The sequence below is a fragment of the Pantherophis guttatus genome, chromosome 5 (assembly GCF_059756535.1).
Source record: "Pantherophis guttatus breed Tessera chromosome 5, ASM5975653v1, whole genome shotgun sequence".
In the NCBI taxonomy this organism is placed as follows: domain Eukaryota; kingdom Metazoa; phylum Chordata; class Lepidosauria; order Squamata; family Colubridae; genus Pantherophis; species Pantherophis guttatus.
This window is the reverse complement of record NC_142067.1, coordinates 56,787,139-56,805,833: the sequence shown is the minus strand read 5'-3', so window position 1 is coordinate 56,805,833 and position 18,695 is coordinate 56,787,139. Positions and strand designations below refer to the sequence as shown.

General features: G+C 36.7%; 1 protein-coding gene across 2 annotated transcripts in view; it reads right to left on the bottom strand.

Moving 5' to 3' along the window:
- Positions 1–18,695, bottom strand: part of ABCG1 (ATP binding cassette subfamily G member 1) — a 51,541-nt gene that overhangs the window by 17,942 nt on the left and 14,904 nt on the right. For both annotated transcript variants that reach the window (XM_034423946.3, XM_034423947.3), the window contains exons 3-7: positions 8,398–8,515; positions 8,077–8,209; positions 4,551–4,601; positions 3,027–3,172; positions 610–733 (exon numbers count right to left, since the gene is read on the bottom strand). In XM_034423946.3, the coding sequence (XP_034279837.1) occupies positions 610–733; positions 3,027–3,172; positions 4,551–4,601; positions 8,077–8,209; positions 8,398–8,515 (572 nt within the window). The remainder of the gene's footprint in view (positions 1–609; positions 734–3,026; positions 3,173–4,550; positions 4,602–8,076; positions 8,210–8,397; positions 8,516–18,695) is intronic.

Genomic DNA, 18,695 nt, shown 5'->3' with positions numbered 1-18,695 from the left:
ACTTAGCAATGTCTCGTGTTTTATTCCTGTGGTAAACATTAGGGCTGGTAGATCTTCAAGGCAGCACTTTTATCTGACCAAAGCAACCCTTTCAAACCTCTTCTCCCTTATGAAATTAAACATCCTCACTTATATTCATCAAAATGATACGGTTACTTTCACTCAGCTGCTATGGTTCTGAGATCTGATGAGCAAAGCAGATTGTCGCTGCCTAGATTTTTGCAAAGGCAGAATATTACCACATCAAAGTGCTGCAGTGGAATTCTGTGGGGAAAACCACCTTATTAAAGATAATTACTTTAATATTTAGGAATAATCTGTATACTCCCAATAAATGCATTTACTACAATGTAAGCATTTCGAAGGAACAGCTGGCAAAGGGCAACTTCTCTATAACACTCTGTTCTAACTGATTCCCAAACAAATTTAACTGCATTGATTCATCATTTTCTGCAGGTGATGTATTACAGCTTTTCTCTGTGAATGATGGTTAAATATGATGCTAACAAAAGATCTTTTAATAATGAGGAAAGGCCCTTTCAAGACCAGCATCCAAGTGGCTATGACACAGTGTGCACATATACATGTCTTTCAGCCCTATGATTCTACCTGATCGAAAAGTTCGAAGAGTTTGGCACTGGGCTGATGGATAGTGCAGATGATGGACCGGCCACCCTGGGCTAAAGCCTTCATCAGAGAGACAACTTGAAAGCAAGATGCACTGTCCAGGCCACTATGGAAAAAATGAAGAAAACACAGTTTGTCCACTTTGTTCTTTTAATATCCAAAACTGATCTTGGAATAAAGAGTTTGAATGAAAGTTCAGCAAGAGAATCCTACAAGTAATCTGTCAGTTTTGGAAGGCAATTTTCCTTTTTGCTTCTTAACTGCAAACTTATTTTTTACCCATATTTTAGCTTGTCTTTTACAAGGTTGCTAATATCATATTCTGTGCACCAAAATGTAGCCTTGACTCCCTCATCTATCAGTTATGTTTATGCTTATTATATATTATTATGCTTATCACATATTATATATTATTCATATATAATAATAATATTATATGTGATACATTTTCACATATCACAGCACATTCAATGTTGGAGTGTCATGAACCCTGAGCAAATTAACCTCTCATTTTGGGAGCTTTTGAGAGGGCTGGCATATATTCAATTAATCAATTATTTGATAGGAAAGTAGTTTTGTCAAATAATACTTTCTGAATGCAAATGAGATATTGGAAAAACAGAAAACTCACATGATTCATTTTGTAAAGCAAAAATTCTTAAATATAAACAATTGCAAAGCATGTAATTATTACAATGCTACTAGAAACCTCTAGATCAAACTATATGTATGTATACTGTATGTATACTATACTGCTGTATGTATACTATACTGCTGTATACTATACAAAGATACTGTCTTTGCTTATGCTAGTCCTTTTTTTAGAGGAGAAACGAAGTCTGGACTATAACTACCCGACATTTTTATTTCCTTTTTTTATATATTTATTGGGTGCCCTGAGAGCTTCTTGAAAATGTAGGAGGCTGCCCCTTTTGTTGCATCGTCATTTTTTCTATTTGAAAATAGGGAGATTGGCAAGTAACAAGAATATGTCCATGAACCTCCTGGTATTCTCAATGCCAAATAGTTTGTTGTTGTTGTTGTTGTTGTTGTTGTTGTTGTTGTTGTTGTTGTTGCGGCTGTTGTTATTATTCAAGTTATTTAAAAAAACAACCTTGGAACCAACTCATGAAGTCATGGTGATGGTGATCAATGAATATAGGCATATGCTGTATATTTTGGTTTTCTTATGGAATTCAAAGTAGTATACATAGCAGTAGGCAACTCTGGTTAAATGCAGGATTTCACAACTCACATACACTGCACTTAATGAAGAGATAAAGGATATATTAACACAGTAATTCATACTGTGTATTTATTTACCTGAAAGGAAAGCAAGATCCCCCCCCCCAAATAATCATTATAAGTGGATAGAGATGCAAACAATTGCAGAGTGTACTTTGAAATATATGGGTTCTTCTAAAAATTAGCCTAAGGACTAGCTGTTGCTTGGCAGGACCAGCTACCCTGTAAATTTAATCTTTTAAGAATGAAATTTAGTTTTTTTTTTTTCCTTTAACCATCCAACTACTCCTTACTTTCTCATTCTTTCTACTTTTTTCCCTTTCTTTCCTTTTTTTTTGAAAAAAGTTTTTTGTTTTATTTCTTATAAATATATTGTAAATGTACATTCTCTTATCCATAATTAATCCCACATATACATATATTTTCTAAAGAAAAACAAATTATTTTTAATTGTATTCGGGGTTGCTCTTTTTTCCCCCCTTTCTTTCCTGCTGTAGCTACTCTACTTTGTCCCATCTCCATCCTGTTTTCCCATTTTGTTTTTAACACCTACGAGGAAGTGTCTTTTCCTCTGTATGAGAGTTATTTATGTTTGTTTGATTGAATGAATTCTAATATATAGAAATCCATGAATTTTATAACTCAAGTATCTTGTTTTACAGATAATTGAACAATATTAATGATTAATTAAATTTATAGGATTTTTTTTGTCTTAAGTATGTCAATTTGGTGTTTGATTTTAGCATCAAAATATTTTTTTATTTGATTCTGGTTTACATGCAGACATTTATTGGATTTATTTAGCCAAGTTTTTAGTATTGGTTTCATCTGGAGTTAACAATCCTAGGTTGACAAGGTGAGGAAGCTGAGCATTACACTAAATTTTTATCTGTGTTTTAGTATATTTTTCTTATCCTCCCTTTGGAGGGAAAGAATATCTTAAATTCAGGATTATATTCATCTTGATATAATACATTAATGCACAAAGTGAATTTCCACAGTCAAAGGTCACTTTTTTCTTTAAAAAGATCTATTTAAAATTAAAACATCAAGACAATACTTTTAACTTTTTAATACTTTAGATACTAAAAATAATAAATGTTTAAAGCTTATTTGTAATAATTGTTAGCCTTTTACTCCAGAACACAAATTACCTGGTAGGTTCATCAAAAAACATAACCGGTGGGTTGTTCACCAATTCCAAAGCAATTGCAAGACGCTTTCTCTGCCCTCCTGAAAGGCTTCCAGTGCGAGTACTGGCACACGACAGCAAACCCAAAGCTGTCAGGATCTCATTCACCTGTGAAGAGGAACAACATAAGGGAAACTTTGGTAATAATTTCTGTAATTGTATTCATATCACAATAGTGATCTCTGAAACATAAATATTTGAAACTAGAGAAGTGTATAAGTAAATATTTTATAAAATTTCTAATATGCCAACTCTGAAGTATTAGGAAGCACATTGTTTAATATTTATTTTAACATAGTTCAACTGTTTGTAAGTTGCTAGTTCTAATTATTGTTAAGGTTGTAAGGAAGCAAGACTAAGTAGTCATTTTGGATGAAAACTATGATCCTATTCAGTTCGGCAGTTCGAATCCCTAATATAGGTCTCCTGTGTGAGCAGGGGGTTGGACTAGATGACCTCCAAGGTGCCTTCCAGCTCTGTTATTGTTACCTATTATCCATGTATTATACACTCTGCTAAGGATCCATTTTATCATTTATTAGCGGTCCCTTTCTCATTTCTTATTTAAAAATCAAATGAAACATTGGGGCTACCAAATTTGGACTGCAAAAATGGACATCAGAATTGCCGCAAAGCGCCTTTGTATCTCTTTACTTCCATCTTTATCGGCTCAAATATAGTAGACCTATGAAAGAGGAATCCCTTGCACCCCAATTAGAATGCTCTAAATCACTGGCACTTAAATTTTAGGTAGATACCAGCCTTTCTCAGGAAGTCATATTCTATCTATCTATCTATTGTATTTTTAGTCCATGCACATTTTCCACAAATATCCATTTGATTTCTTTCTAAGTAAATATGTCTGGGTCTTCAGCTTTCACTGAAAAGATTCTAGACGTACTAAATGTTCCATGCTATATCCCATTTTTTTCCTGCCTCTATGCTTCAAGGAAGCATACAGGGAGATCTCTCCTAATTTTATCACATAACAACCACCCTATTAAAATAGTAAGTTGGGCTGAAAGACAGCAATAGCCTAAAGTTGCCCACTGAGTTTGATAAATGAATAGACTTGGAATCTCCTGATCTAATATCACTATACCAGATGGGCTCTCAGGTCAAAAGCATCTTTTACCACCAGCTCAAACCCTAAGTTACTGATCCAGCTAAGAACTCAAATTTCATGTTCAACGAAGCGTTCCTATCATTGCACAAATTCTTCTATATCTACATTTCCCATATTTCTTCCATTCAGTCTTTTCAATCTACTGATTTTAATTACATAAGTTATATGCAAACTGGATATTCTTTGCATTCAACATTTCATACATCTGGTCAAAAAAGGGAGAAAATATTCTATAAAACCTTCTAAATATACTACTTTTACATATAAAAATAATACTTTCAGATATAAAAAATATACTGTGTTTTCTTCTAAAAGAAAATGAGTACTACATTTTAAGTCAGAATAAAGTAATATACATACCATTTCTCTCCTGCCTTCATCTTTTTCTTGAAGTTTCAGGTGGGCAGACACCTGAAATAGTAGAATATTATACTTATTAAGTCAATTTATTTGGGGGGAGGATGTCAGCCATGCAAAATACTTACCCAATTCCGATAATACAGTATAGGTCTTTTGAAACTAATGTGGCTGCTTATTTAAAGTACATATCAGTAGCTATTATTGTATAGAAGCCAGGAAATAAATCCTTAAGAGGTGAAATTTTATCAATAATTTCAATTAGGATAAATATTTGTTAGAGTAATGTGAGAAGTTTGCAGGTTGTCAGATCTGCCATTGCATCACTTCAGCCCTGCTTTGCTTCAGTGGCATCCTGCCATAAAAGGGGGAAGGGAGTAGTAAGCAGATATGGGGAGGGGGAATGACAGGATGACAGGAACCAGAGATGCCGGCCTGGAACAAAGCCTGGCAGATCCAAGGACACAAGCATGAGAGCAGAATGTGAACACCCACCAAAGAGGTGCCAAACTTTAGGACTGTTACCAAAACACCCAGTTTGAATGCCATTGGACACTGACGAAAGGACCAAGGGGAGAGGACCCAGGAGACAGGGAAAGCACCAGGTTTACCTGGGAATATTCAGATCTGGCTTTGCTTATACTACAACACCTTTTGGCTTTATTAAAAGTATACAGCTGGCCTGACACAGGTATTCATGAAGAAAAAAAAATCCACCTTTAATTGAACCATCTCTTCAAGAAACTACCTGGAAACATTTGATTGGAAAATTATACGTTTATTATAATAATTTTGCTTAGAAAAATAATATTTTCCAAAGCTATGAATGCATTTATCCCGACTACCACACATTATCAAGAGTTCTGAAGCAGGTATCTAGCTCTGGTATTCCTTTAAATTGGCAGCAGTATGATCATAGGCAGATCCGAAATTGGATTGCACAGATATTTAAGGACATAAGTGCACAATCGGATATTGCACAGGTGACAGCAGTAAAAGTTCGCCCTTAGTTATTGGCCAATAAACAAATTTTTAAAATAGAAAAATATTTAACTGTGCCTTTGTTTCCCGTCATAAGGAGATTTTTTTACCAAATTGAGATTAGACCAACTTCAAACAAACATGCTTTGGGGTAGGTATAAGGGTATCCCTGTAAGTGAAAGAGTCTGTTTATGTGGGAACGGGGAAGTTGAAATAATGTCCCATGTAATTTTTGACTGCCCCCTGTACTCAGATTTGAGGGAACATCAGCTGGGCAGGATCTTTTACGCCAGCACCCCTAAGTCTAAAGAGCGCTTCTTGCAACATTGTTTGTTAGGTTCTAACTTGCAGCTAGTGAAATGGATTGCCAAATTTGCTGTAAAATTGATGGAAAAAAGGACAAAGTTGGTGCAGCAAAATGTGGTAGATTGCAGGAAAGATCACTTGATTTAATAACGTAATTCTAATAGTAGTTTTAAGACTGATTGGGTAGCTGCAGGGGTGACATTGTAATATAAATTTAATCATATTTAAATTTGTATCTCAAATTATTGTATTCTATTCTGATTTCATTCTAGATTGTATTTTACTCTAATTTCATTTTAAATTGTGTTTTATTCCTATTCCAATTTCATTTTAAATTGCTTCTACCAAACTTTTGTAATAATTGTTTCTGGAGCTCTGCAGTTTGATATGGCCCAAGGGCTAATCAATAAATAAAGATTGATACTACCACACCCCCCAAAAAATATTTGATTTGATTCTGTTGCAGTTCAAGAGAGCTCAAAAAGACCAGATTTTAATTTCAGATTGAATGCTTGCTTAGAAAGGACATTCTTGATCAACAATATAGAGTCAAGTAATTTTGATTATATCTAAGACTCCCAGCATGATAGAAAAAATGATAAAGAATTGGAAATACACATTGAATAGAATATCATGAAAATTGGCTGGCTGAAAAGTAATCCAAGGTCATCCCCCCCCTCCCCGCTTTTAATGAATCCATTGACAAGCAGTATCTATTCTGTAGTTCCTGCAAAATTGAAACACCACAACAATTTACTGAACAGTCTGGCTGGAACATCCTGGGATGCTGATGCTAATACTCTACAAACAACAGCTTGGTTTATTTCACAGATGAATATTGTGCCGGTGTGTGGCTTAACAGCACTCAATGGTTGATGTCCAAATCTGCCAGACAATGTGTATCATCTCTGGCACATTGCATTCCACTCCTGTGCACAGGTTACCAATACTTAGCAATATCATACCGCCCAAATTAGGAGACAATAAGCTCTTAATCGGCTATGGTCAAGGATACTGAACAACAAGGCCCTCCCTATTCACCAGGACAATACATAGCCCATCATGAGACTGAAATCCCGCAGGCCAGTGGTGGGATTCAAATTTTTTTACTACTGGTTCTGTGGGTGTGGCTTGGTGGGCGTGGCATGGTGGGCGCGGCAGGGGAAGGATACTGTAAAATCTCCCTTCCCATCCTACTCCAGGGGAAGGTTACTGCAAAATCCCCATTTCCTCCCCACTCCAGGGGAAGGTTACTGCAAAATCCCCATTTCCTCCTGATCAGCTGGGACTCGGGAGGCAGAGTATAGATGGGGGCAGGGCCAGTCAGAGGTGGTATTTACCTGTTCTCCAAACTACTCAAAATTTTCGCTACCAGTTCCCCAGAACTGGTCAGAACCTGCTGAATACCACCTCTGCCGCAGGCCAGCTATTCACTTAACATCAACCCAGTTTAACCAAGAGAAAGAAATGATCCAAGGTACCTTCTTGTGTGGCCTGACCATTAGTGATCCCTCTACCAAACCATCTGGTTTTGACCTGATTTGTTTTGTTCAGTCAAAATTGTACAGAATTAGGTATGATACTGGAAGAAGTGCCTCTGCCCTGTATCAGAGGGGATGGAAAGATTCCCCTTGTCACGATTGTGGTGCTGATATGCAAACTATTAAACATATTTTGCAAGATTGCCCATGACGTGTGTTGTCTGGTTCCCTAGAAGAGTTGCATGAGGCAATGCCAGAGACGATTGCACGCCAGAAACTGGAGGCTCAGCGCATGCGCGCCGGGAACTGCTCTTCCAGTTTCCAGCATTCTCCTGCGTGTGCACTGGGGAGCTGCTCTTCCAGTTTCTGGCGCTCCCACACACGCACGCTCCTGTTTCGGCACTTGGTGCCGAAAAGGTTCGCCAACTATATGATATATAGTTTACAATTTTCTCTCTTTTGCCCTTCCCCCCTCTCCCCCCTCTCTTTTACTTTGGAAATTTACCCAATTGCTGGGCAAAGGATACAATCTGTCCATTAGTTCTTCAGCAAGGCAGATTTAATGCAAGATTTTCCTTCCTGTGAATTGGGACAGGAATTATATTGTCCATAATTCCTCTTAATCCTGTTCACGAATGCATCTTATTTCTTTTCATTTTCTTTGATGCACAATAATTACTGCATAACCCAGGAAGAAGTTAATTCAGAAAAAAGAGAACTGTATGTTGTATAGATGTGGTTGCTATTATTAATAACCATACCATCATAGCTTCCTGGACAGTAAGATGTGGAAGCAGCATATCATCTTGCATAATGTAACAAGACACTTTGCGGAAAGAACGCAAGTCACGATGTTGCCCGTTGATGAGAATTTCTCCTTTCATCCCAGTCTCCCTGAAAGCAAGAGAAGAAACAGCCTATTTTTTTTTCATGCCTTTAAATCAGATTAAACAGGCAAGCCTACACATTCAGGTTTTTCACAGTACAGGAGTCAGTTCTTTTTTAGCACAAGCAAGTAAGTAAGTACTGTGTTTTTAAGACATTGGTCATAAAAAGATGAAGGTGTTTGTACACTTACTGACCTGTATCCTGCCAGAAGATTCATAAGTGTCGACTTCCCAGCTCCAGAAGGACCCATAATTGCCACCAGCTCCCCACTACTAAACTTTCCAGAATTTCCTTTCAGCAAAGTCTTGAAACCTATAAAAATGGAAGGGAGAGAGAGAGAGAGATAAAATTTAGAAAACATATTTTTTCTAAAATAGGTAGGCATCTTGTTACAGCCACTGACCAGCTCAAAACCAAACCAAACAAACAAACAAATAAAAAACAGAGTAAGAAAGCAAGTAAAAGACCACAGTGAAACCCACTAATTACAAAGGTGGTGTGGTCAAGATGTCATCCATTTTACAAAACTTAGCTACTTTAATAGAAATAAAATCTTAACCATGTTAAGATAAATAAAATGACATTGATCAGACATTAGCAACTGTAAATAATATTGGTTATATTTCTTCTTGGCCAATATAGATATAGAGCTAGACAGAGATATATACGGCATTTTTACTGTTCTTGTGCTTGGTTTTAATTTGGTTTTATGATTATTTGCCATCCGGAGCCACTTATGTGAGAGAGAGGCTATAGAATTTGAGTGAGTGAATAAGTGAGTGAGTGAGTGAGTGAGTGAGTGAGTGAATGAATGAATGAATGAATGAATGAATCTGATCAAGGTATCCTGGAAATCTGACTACCTGGATGTCATTAACTGCAACCAGGCATTTTTGTAGTGGCTTTGGAATTCCTTTACCACCGTGATAAGTCTTTGTGCATATTTTAAAAAATATTTTTCTATGATTTTATAATATGTTTGTATCAGCTCTAGACCTGGTTAAAACAATCTTTCAGTTCTTACAGAAAAAGCTTTTCATTATAGCCTAAATATTATGATGGTCTGGATTGATAGGAAAGTTGTTGTTATAAAACCATACTGAAGATAACTCCATCTGTTATTTGTTTTCTAATTCCAGTGTAGTCCCACGCCCGACAACTGAACAACTAAGCTCATGTAGATCCAGCTCAGCTCCATTTCAGCAAAATATCCAGCAGCTCTCTCTTATAGCTAAGGTTTTCTCAAAACAAAACCCAATCCAACTCAGCAAAGCAAAACAAATCCACCCCATAAGATTCTGGGATAAGGATAGAGAGTTGATCACTGATTCGAACAGCATTTTTGCATTCTTGTATTGACCAGCTGGAAAAGCTCATGAGTTTTTTCCACGGTTTCAAATCAGTGACAGTAAGGACACTTATGGGTTAGTTTTAAAATTGTTTCGGGGTTTGGCACAGGAAAATGATGAGAATTCTTTACATTTTCCTGGTTTCTCTAGAAGAAAAAGTCCTATTAACCTAGATTCTCTTAAATATTTTCCTCTCCCAATACCAACTGTACGCATTCAATTCATTTCAGATTTGCCCTGGAGCATTCATCAAGATACACAACTTGAACACATTTGGGAGATGTATCAGATGGTGGGATGGGAAGGCTGGAGCCAGCAATGTCCATATTGCTCAGGAAAGATATAATTGCATGCAGCTAGTAATTTTTGTGGATAAAAAATTACTATTTTATTAGCTAGTATTTTTTCTTTTAGAGCTCTCTTAATATTTATGCCCCTTTGTCTATCTGCCTTTTAGTAATTTAAAAATAATATAAAATAATATTTCTTTGTAGTGTAGGAAGTTAGCACCCACCCCTTTCCTAGAAGAATGAAATATTTTAGGAAATATTAAAAAGGCAGAATATTATGTTTCCCTAGATGAGAAATGGAGAAGCATGTTTTAAAGACAAAGCAGCTCCCACCTTCCTGCCCCTCCACCCTTTGTCAATGGACCATCATCTGCAACACAATAGGACCCATCTAGCAACAGAAACTCACCACATGGCACCTGGGAAGATTACATCAGCCAGCAAGGCTAGCTAAGACCCCCCACTCCCTGGGAGTCTGACAACCAATCAGGATACTCTTTCGAGGCCCAAGGAAGTTCAAAGCCAGAGAGGGCATAAAACCTGGGGACTCGCTGCATCTTGCCCTTTCTGTTCAGGAACTCAAACCATGTGATCCTGTCCACCATTAAACATCTTTCCAAGCAGTCTCCATGTTTCCAGTGTCTTTTTCCCCACTTGGAGCTGAACCCAGAAGGATATTTCTTCTAACAGTAGTAACCATTGTAATTTATTCAGGACATCTAGGTGTTCCATTTTATACACATCAACTGCTTTGTTATTACCCATAACTCAAAACTTATATTTTGGTTCTATTTTCATGGATCTCTTACAATTCAGGGCTAATTGCACAGGCATCCAAGCAGTGGGGACAATAAACCCTATGGCCTATATCAGTGATGGCTAACCTTTTTTGCCATCATGTGCCAAAAGTGGGGGGAGCGTGGGGGGGTGGCACGTGTGCGTGCCCATACCCGTAATTCTATGCACCCCGCCCCTGTGCATGCGACCCCTGTGCTCCCCCCATTTTTGGCACGTGATGGCCCAGTGGGCCCGGTAGGCCCATTTTTTTGCCCTCCCCAGTCTCCAGGGCCTTTCTAGGAGTTTGGGGAGGATGAAAACAGCCTTCCCCACCCCGCTGAAGACCCTCTGGAGGTTGGAAATGGCCCGTTTGCTAACTTCCGGTGGGACCTCATGTGCCCACTGATATGGCTCTGCGTGCCACCTGTGGCACTCGTGCCATAGGTTCGCCATCACGGGCCTATATACTTATATCTGATGTCAGGGCACAAATAAAGGTCAGATTTGTATTGGGACATTACTATGTACAGGCTGTCATTAATGAGGATTAGAACACTTATTCGGAAGACCCTACCAATCTTTCTATGACTTAATAGCACACTGAAATGTCTCATGGTCAGTCAACCACAGTTCCATGGTGAGTTTAAAGTTTATAAACAACTGCTGTTCTCCCAAAATAAAAACAGACGAATTCCTACGTTGGAATTTCAGCTTACAGATCAATTTTTGTTGAATTCTTTTAAAACTGAATTTTCTATTGTAGCAAAATACACTGCTCAAAAAAATAAAGGGAACACAAGCAGAGGACATCCGAGATCTGAATGAATGAAATAGCCTTATTAAATACTTTGTTCGTTACATACAGTAGTTTTGTGTTCCCTTTAGTTGTTTGAGCAGTGTATAAACTACTGTATGTAAAGAACAAAGTATTTAATAAGGCTATTTCATTCATTCAGATCTCGGATGTCTTCTGTTTGTGTTCCCTTTATTTTTTTGAGCAGTGTATATACGTCAAATATAAAAGCAGAAACAAGAAATGATTTCAATATAGCTTCCAAACCTCAAATACAGGTAGTCCTTGATTTACAACAGTTTGTTTGATGACTATTCAAAATTACAATGGCAGTGGAAAAAGTCAATTATGAATATTTTTCACGCTTACAATTGTTGCAGCACCCCCATGGTCATATGACAAGAAAGTCAATGGGAAGCCAGATTCACTTAATAACCTTGTTTTAATTTAATAACTGCAGTGATTCACTTAACAACTATGACCAAAAAAATTGTAAAATGGGGCAAAGTTCACTTAACAAATGTCTCACTTAACAACAGAAATTTTGGGCTGAATTGAGATCATAAGTCGAGGACTACTTATAAAAGAGAAAAAACTAAGCCTGCCCTTTGGCTTCACAACCCCATCCAAGGCAACCCTCCAAAGTTTGTTCACCTTTATTTTGCCTACTTTGTGAATAGGATTATCTTTGAATTAGTCCAAATCACATTTTAAAGAATCTGCTCTCAGTTCCACAAACTATCCCCTGTGTCTATTGATGATTTGAAGCATATACGAGTACAGGCAGAGCTCCGATATGAATTCTGAGTTAGAATATTTGGACAAGATTTTATCACTGCAGTACCAACAGCGTGATCTCTTAGGGCTCCTTTTCTCAGCCAGTGACTGTACAAACCTTCAGCAAAATTTATTCTTTGGGTTTCTCTATCTTCATTATTCATTAGCATTATAATGGATAAACTGCAAACATTTTTTACACCAATCTCAAGAGCTATACTTAATCCCTTACTTATAGCAGATCCATTCATAAGGGATTCTTAAAAGATTCCTAAAACAGAACGAATCTGTTCTGGATTAAGTAGACATAAAAAAAATAAATAAAACATGCCTTTTGCTTCTCTTTCTTTATCTCTCTTCGCTTCTTATATTTGATATAAAGATTTGGAAAAATTCTTTATCTGCCTGTTGTTTTTCATATGTTTGCCTTTTTTCATGAAGACTGTCTAGTTCTCAGTCACTTTTTAATTACAAAGAGTCAACAAATATGCTACCCTTTACATTGCTAAGTATCTAAGGGGGGTGGGGGGGGCTATTCATTTCAGAATGAAAACAGTTCTCCTAGTACTTGTTCAACCCAAGATATGTTTGGATTGCTCTTCAACAAGGCTATGTTAAGCTTGTGGATACAGGCCAAGAGCCTTTCCCCCAAAGGACTGAAGCAACTACAACCTCCAGGAAATACCATGTGGCTGCTCCAAGGCTTTCCCAGGATCTTACTACACACACCCACATGCACTGTGGCTTGGTTTGGCCTCAGTACAAGTCTTGGCTCTTTAAATGCAACTAGGGAAAACCTCAGCACATTTTTATTTTCATAGAGATTCTTTGTGTACTTCCAAATAATTTTCAAAATGTAGCTGAAATGATTTTGGGAGCCCTTATAGTATATGAACAAGAAGCCACTATTTGTCCTTATAAATGCATTATTTCATTTGGTGGGATTGCAGAGCTGGTTTAACAGTATGAAGCATCTTATACCATGCTGCTGTATTAAGCTTTCGAATCATTCCTTGTAATGTACCATACAAGTATATTTGCATTTCTGTTTTAAAAGGAGAGGGTATAAAAAACTTATCAAATTGGATTTTCTTAAGTAGTACTGCAGGCCAAGGGATTTAAAACCCTACAACATAGGTTATCCCTCTAGAAATGGGTGAAATTAAGATCTTATGAAAGTCTACCATGCAAGTTGACTAGTTAATACCAATGCTGCTCTTTGTAATCTAAAATACTCAGACACAAATAGCAATAGTATTTAGACTTATATACCACTTCATAATGCTTTATAGCATTCTCTAAGCAGTTTAGTATATTGTCCCCAAGAATCTGGATCCTTAATTTACTGACTACAGAAGGATGGACATCTGAGTCAGCATTGAGCTGGTCAGGATCTAACTCCTGGCAGCGGGCAGAATTAGCCTACAATGCTGCATTTTAAGCACTGTGCCACCATGACTCGTGTGCTGTCATCCTCTGCAGCACTTATTAGTAAACATATATTTCAAATAACTGGACTCTTTGCTATAACAAGCTGAATATTCATTGGAATGCATTGACCCATACACTTTATATTGGCATCACAAGTATATTTGGCAATATCTGATCCTTTCAGATCTTTGTTGCTTGCCATGGATTTATCAAGAATCAAAGAGTTTAGAAATGGCTGAGGATTCCACTAAAGAGCCATTGCCTGAGAAAATAACCTACATTAGTACAGGAAAAAACTCACATAAGGGCTATATGATACCTGAAAAAAAATACCAAAGTCTTTTCTCCATGGTACCATCAGTAACATCAGTAAGACCTTTACCTAATTTGCTGGCTGGGAATTCTGGTAGCTAGACTCCAAACATATCTAGAAGACATCAGGTTAGAGTAAATTGCAATAGCAACATCATTCTGTATATTGCAGAATTAATTGCAATTAATAAGTGGAACAACTTGCCTGCAGAAGTTGTGAATGCCCCAACTCTGGAAATTTTTAAGAAGATGTTGGTAACCATTTGTCTGAAGTGGTGTAGGGTTTCCTGCCTGGGCAGGGGGTTGGACTAGAAGACCTCCAAGGTCCCTTCCAACTCTGTTATTCTATTCTATTCTATTGAACGGATAAGAGAAAAACTGCAATTTTGATTATTTGCTATCTACTTGCACAGCTGACAAAGACAAAAAGCTATATATAACATATCTACCATTAATCTGTGTACAAAGTACCGGATGCTTCCCAAATATTTCTTAAACGTATGATTGTCTCTTGTGCTAAGTTGCCAACACAGGTAATAAGTGATATGTCATCATATCTCTGAGAAAAGAAAATATACAGCCATTTCAAAACAGAAGTTAAAGTTCAGTCACTATAAATAAAGTTTATGGCAAAGCACCATTATTTCACAACAAAGATTTGTATTGTGCCAAGCCAGTTATTCAGTGCTAAATGTTAGTCATGGGTGCAGTCATACAAGACAAATTGGAAGACACAGCAATATCTTCAATACCTGCTAAGCTAAGAAATTGATGGAAACTATATGGCTGAAGGAGGTAGATCCCATATAAAAAGAATGAAGGACTTCCTTCATAAGTCTTATACTGATCTAACTAACCAGTTTCAACCTCTGTGAGCCAATTTACAATTGATTAGCTAAACTGACAACTAAAAAAATACTGTCATCCTCTGCAGCATTTATTAGTGAACATATATTTCAAATTCTCACTTTTCATGCTGTCAAAAATGGCATTTTTAAGCACACCTTGTATGTCAACCAACCTTTGAAGACATGGACCCCAAAAATCAAAGAATTAAATGTCTCCAGGAAAAAAAAATCCCACAAACACATCAAAATTAGTTTAGGTATAAAATAAAATCTTAATTTAATTTAATTATCTAACTTAGACTACAACTGCTACAAGATTGTAGTGATAAAACAGAAAATTAGAGTAAGATTGTAAACACTGGTTCTTAAAGTCTTTATTCCACATTATGACAAAATGGAATTTTCGAGAGTAAGACAGAAGTTATAGACAGAAAGTTGAAACAGAACTAGATAATCTGGCTCCGCTGGAATTGAGAGAGAAGGAATTTTGTTTAAAGACCTAGAGCAATCCCAGAGGGATGAAGATATTAGAAAAAGGATTATTAAAGTCTTGGCAATTATTTGGATGGGGAAGAGAATGATATAGAGGCAGAAACTGCAAGAAATACCCCAAGGGAAGTTTTGGTGTACTTTGTCAGAAATAAAACAAGCTTTTGAATTTTGTAGCAGCATTTTAATACAAGATTGAATAGTGATAATACATATATAACTGTCCCTAAAAATACTGTACCTATCAGAATTTTATGTAAGAGAAAAGAGGGATTTTTTTAATTGAAATATTAAAGCAGAAGATCCCATTTCAATTGGACAAAGAGTTTTTGACTGTCAAACTCATTATCCATTGCAAGGCTCTGCTTATTTTCTACCATCAGTACCATCAGTACCATCTCTACCTAATTTGCTGGTTGAGAATTCTGGTAACTAGACTCCAAACATACTTAGAAGGCATCAGGTTAAAGTAAAATGCAATATCAATATCATTCTGTATAGTGAATGGATAAGAGAAAAACTACCATTTTGATTAGTTGTTCCAAGAGACAGGAGCTCCCACAGAGAATGCCCACTTACATATCTTCAGCAGGAGTTTTCTGGTCAGACAGTTGGTCAGATAGAATCTATCTACGAAAGATAGCCTCACAAATACTGTATATACCAGTAAGTCAAGCTTGACTTTATTTCCTTTTTTAGCTATAAATCATGTTGTTATACTGCTATCTGATATACCATTTAATCCATGTGTCAGAAACATGAAAATAATCTTCTAAATCGCATGGAATGCAACTAAGATGAAGGCCTGGAGACTAAAACATATGAAGAATTGTAGGATTTGGGTTTGGCTAGTCTGGAGAAAAGAAGGACTAGGGGTGACATGGTATCAGTATTCCAGTATTTGTGGGGCTGCCACAAAGAAGGGGTCAACTTATTTTTCAAAGCACCACAGGAAGAAACAATGGATGGAAACTAATCAAGGAGAGAAGCAACCTGAAATTAAGGAGAAACTTCCTAACACTGAGATCAATTAACCAGTGAAATGGCTTGCCTTCAGAAGTTGTGGGTGCTTCATCATTGGAGTTTTTAAGAAGAGACTAGACAGCCATTTGTCTGAAATGGTATAGGCTCTCCTGCTTGAGCAGGAGATGGACTAGAAGACCACCAAGGTATATTCTATTCTATTCTATTCTATTCTATTCTATTCTATTCTATTCTATTCTATTCTAATTTTCTAGTACCATGGACTCTCACAGTATTTAAAACAACTTGTTAAGCATCATTCCTGGATCTTGATCATGAGGCTTTGTTCTCAGTTACTCACGACCTCATGACCTCTCATATGGATTACTGCAATGTGCTTTAGATGGGGCTGCTCTTGAAGAGCATTTGGAAGATTCAGCTGCTGCAGAATGCAGCTGCATGGGTAGTAATAAATGTCAGATATTCAATACATATAATACCACTGCTTTGTGAGCTGCATTGGTTGCCAGTGTGAATTGCTAGATGCAATTCAAGGTGGGGCCAGGTTCCCTTAAAGACCATTTTCTTCCAGTTGTTTCTACCCATCCAACTCATGCAGGCAGGTTGGAATTTGGGTCCCTTTAGCCATGAAATGTCAGCTTGTAGGAATCAGGAGACATATTCTCCCTTTAGATATCAGGATGACCCTGAAACTGTTGGCATTTCTCAGGACTTTGAATCTTGGTTATATGCCTGGGCCTAGAGCTCCAACTGTGTTAAGAACTCCATTTCCTGGCGGTATTAAGATCCATATTATCATTTTTACTTAGTGTCATAAATATTTATTTTGTACTGTTTTGTTTTTATGGTTTAAAAAGAGTCATTTGTTGAGATGGGCAGCTATAAAAATTAAACAAACAAAAAAACAAACAAATAAATAAAATGTCTCTTCATAATTCAAAATCTATTCAGTTCCAAGAGAAACTAAGAATGAAAAAAACATTCTCTCCAATGCAGCCAATTTTCTATCCCTAAAGCTTAATCTCTTGATCAGAGGTTTTGGAAAACATTTTGTTGCTATTTTTAACTTATAGATTCTATGGCCTGAAAAAGTTTGAAAGCCCCTTCTCTAATACATCTAACTGAATATAGCATAATTTTATTTATTTGTTTGTTTGTTTATATCCTGTCTTTCTTATTTTTACAAATAACTCGAGGTGGCAAACATATCCAAAATAATAACTATTGGCAGCAGTAATTGTCAACAGTTTCATTCATAAACCTTTTCTGACTCATTTTCTCCATGGTAATCTGTCCATAACCTGTCCTTCAGGTATTCCAGTGGTGCGGACAAAGAGTATCAGAACAGATTGTCAAGCACTATGTTTGTAAGCATATAGGAAAAATGCTGCCATTTCCAGAAGTTAGTTTGAATTCATAAAAAACAATCAGGTTATAGTAATCTTATTTTTTCACAGCAGATAAATGATGAGGTAACATAGGAGGCTGAGAAAATGAAGTGGCTATAATGTTTCTTGATGTCAAGAAAGCATCTGTCAAAGTCTTCAGTGCTAGCCTACTTGAAAAGTTGGATAAAGTGCAATCTGGTAGACTTGCAAATGGTCAAACATGTTAGAACCTGCTTCTCAATAGTAGGCACTAGGATTATGTGAGAAAGATTAAGGCAAATGCAAATAGGTACATAGCACTGTTGCAGCTCAGAACAGAGTGAGTCTTTTAAATAGGTCAATGAATGATAATAACCCTGTAGACACCAGACTACATGCAAGTGTTTCTGGGACGTCTTCCATGAGGCAATCTTTCTGCCATCCACCTGAAGAAGTTATCCTTTGCTCAGAAATCACTATTTGTCCATTTGCTTTTTTACCAGATAAAGGGAGAAACAATAAGAGAATGCTTGCATGATTCATGATTTTAATATTTTGAGTGACTGACAATTTATACAAATATTATGGACTCCCCCCCTCCCAAATTCAATTGAGTAGAAGCTAGAAGAAAAAGGTTAAAGGGTTGTTGTTTTTTTCAGAGTATCATAAGTATTTTCTTATGGATTGCCAAATACATAAACATATACTTAAGAAGTAAGCAATATGGAAATACATGTGCAGAAAATAAACATGGGGTGAGAGAGAAGCACATTTACATCATGTTTACATATAAAGCCTTATATTAAGATAAAATATCCAATTAAAAACTATTTCAGCTTTAAAATTGAACAACTGTACAGGTAATCCCCAATTTACAACTGTTCACTTAGTGACCATTCAAAGATACAACGGCTCTGAAAAAAGTGAGTTATGACCAATTTTCACATTTATGACCGTTGCAACATCCCATGGTTATGTGATTTACATTTGGATGCTTGACAACTGACTCACATGTATGATGGTTGCAGGGTCCCAGATCACCTTTTGCAACCTTCTGACAAGCAAGTTGAATGGA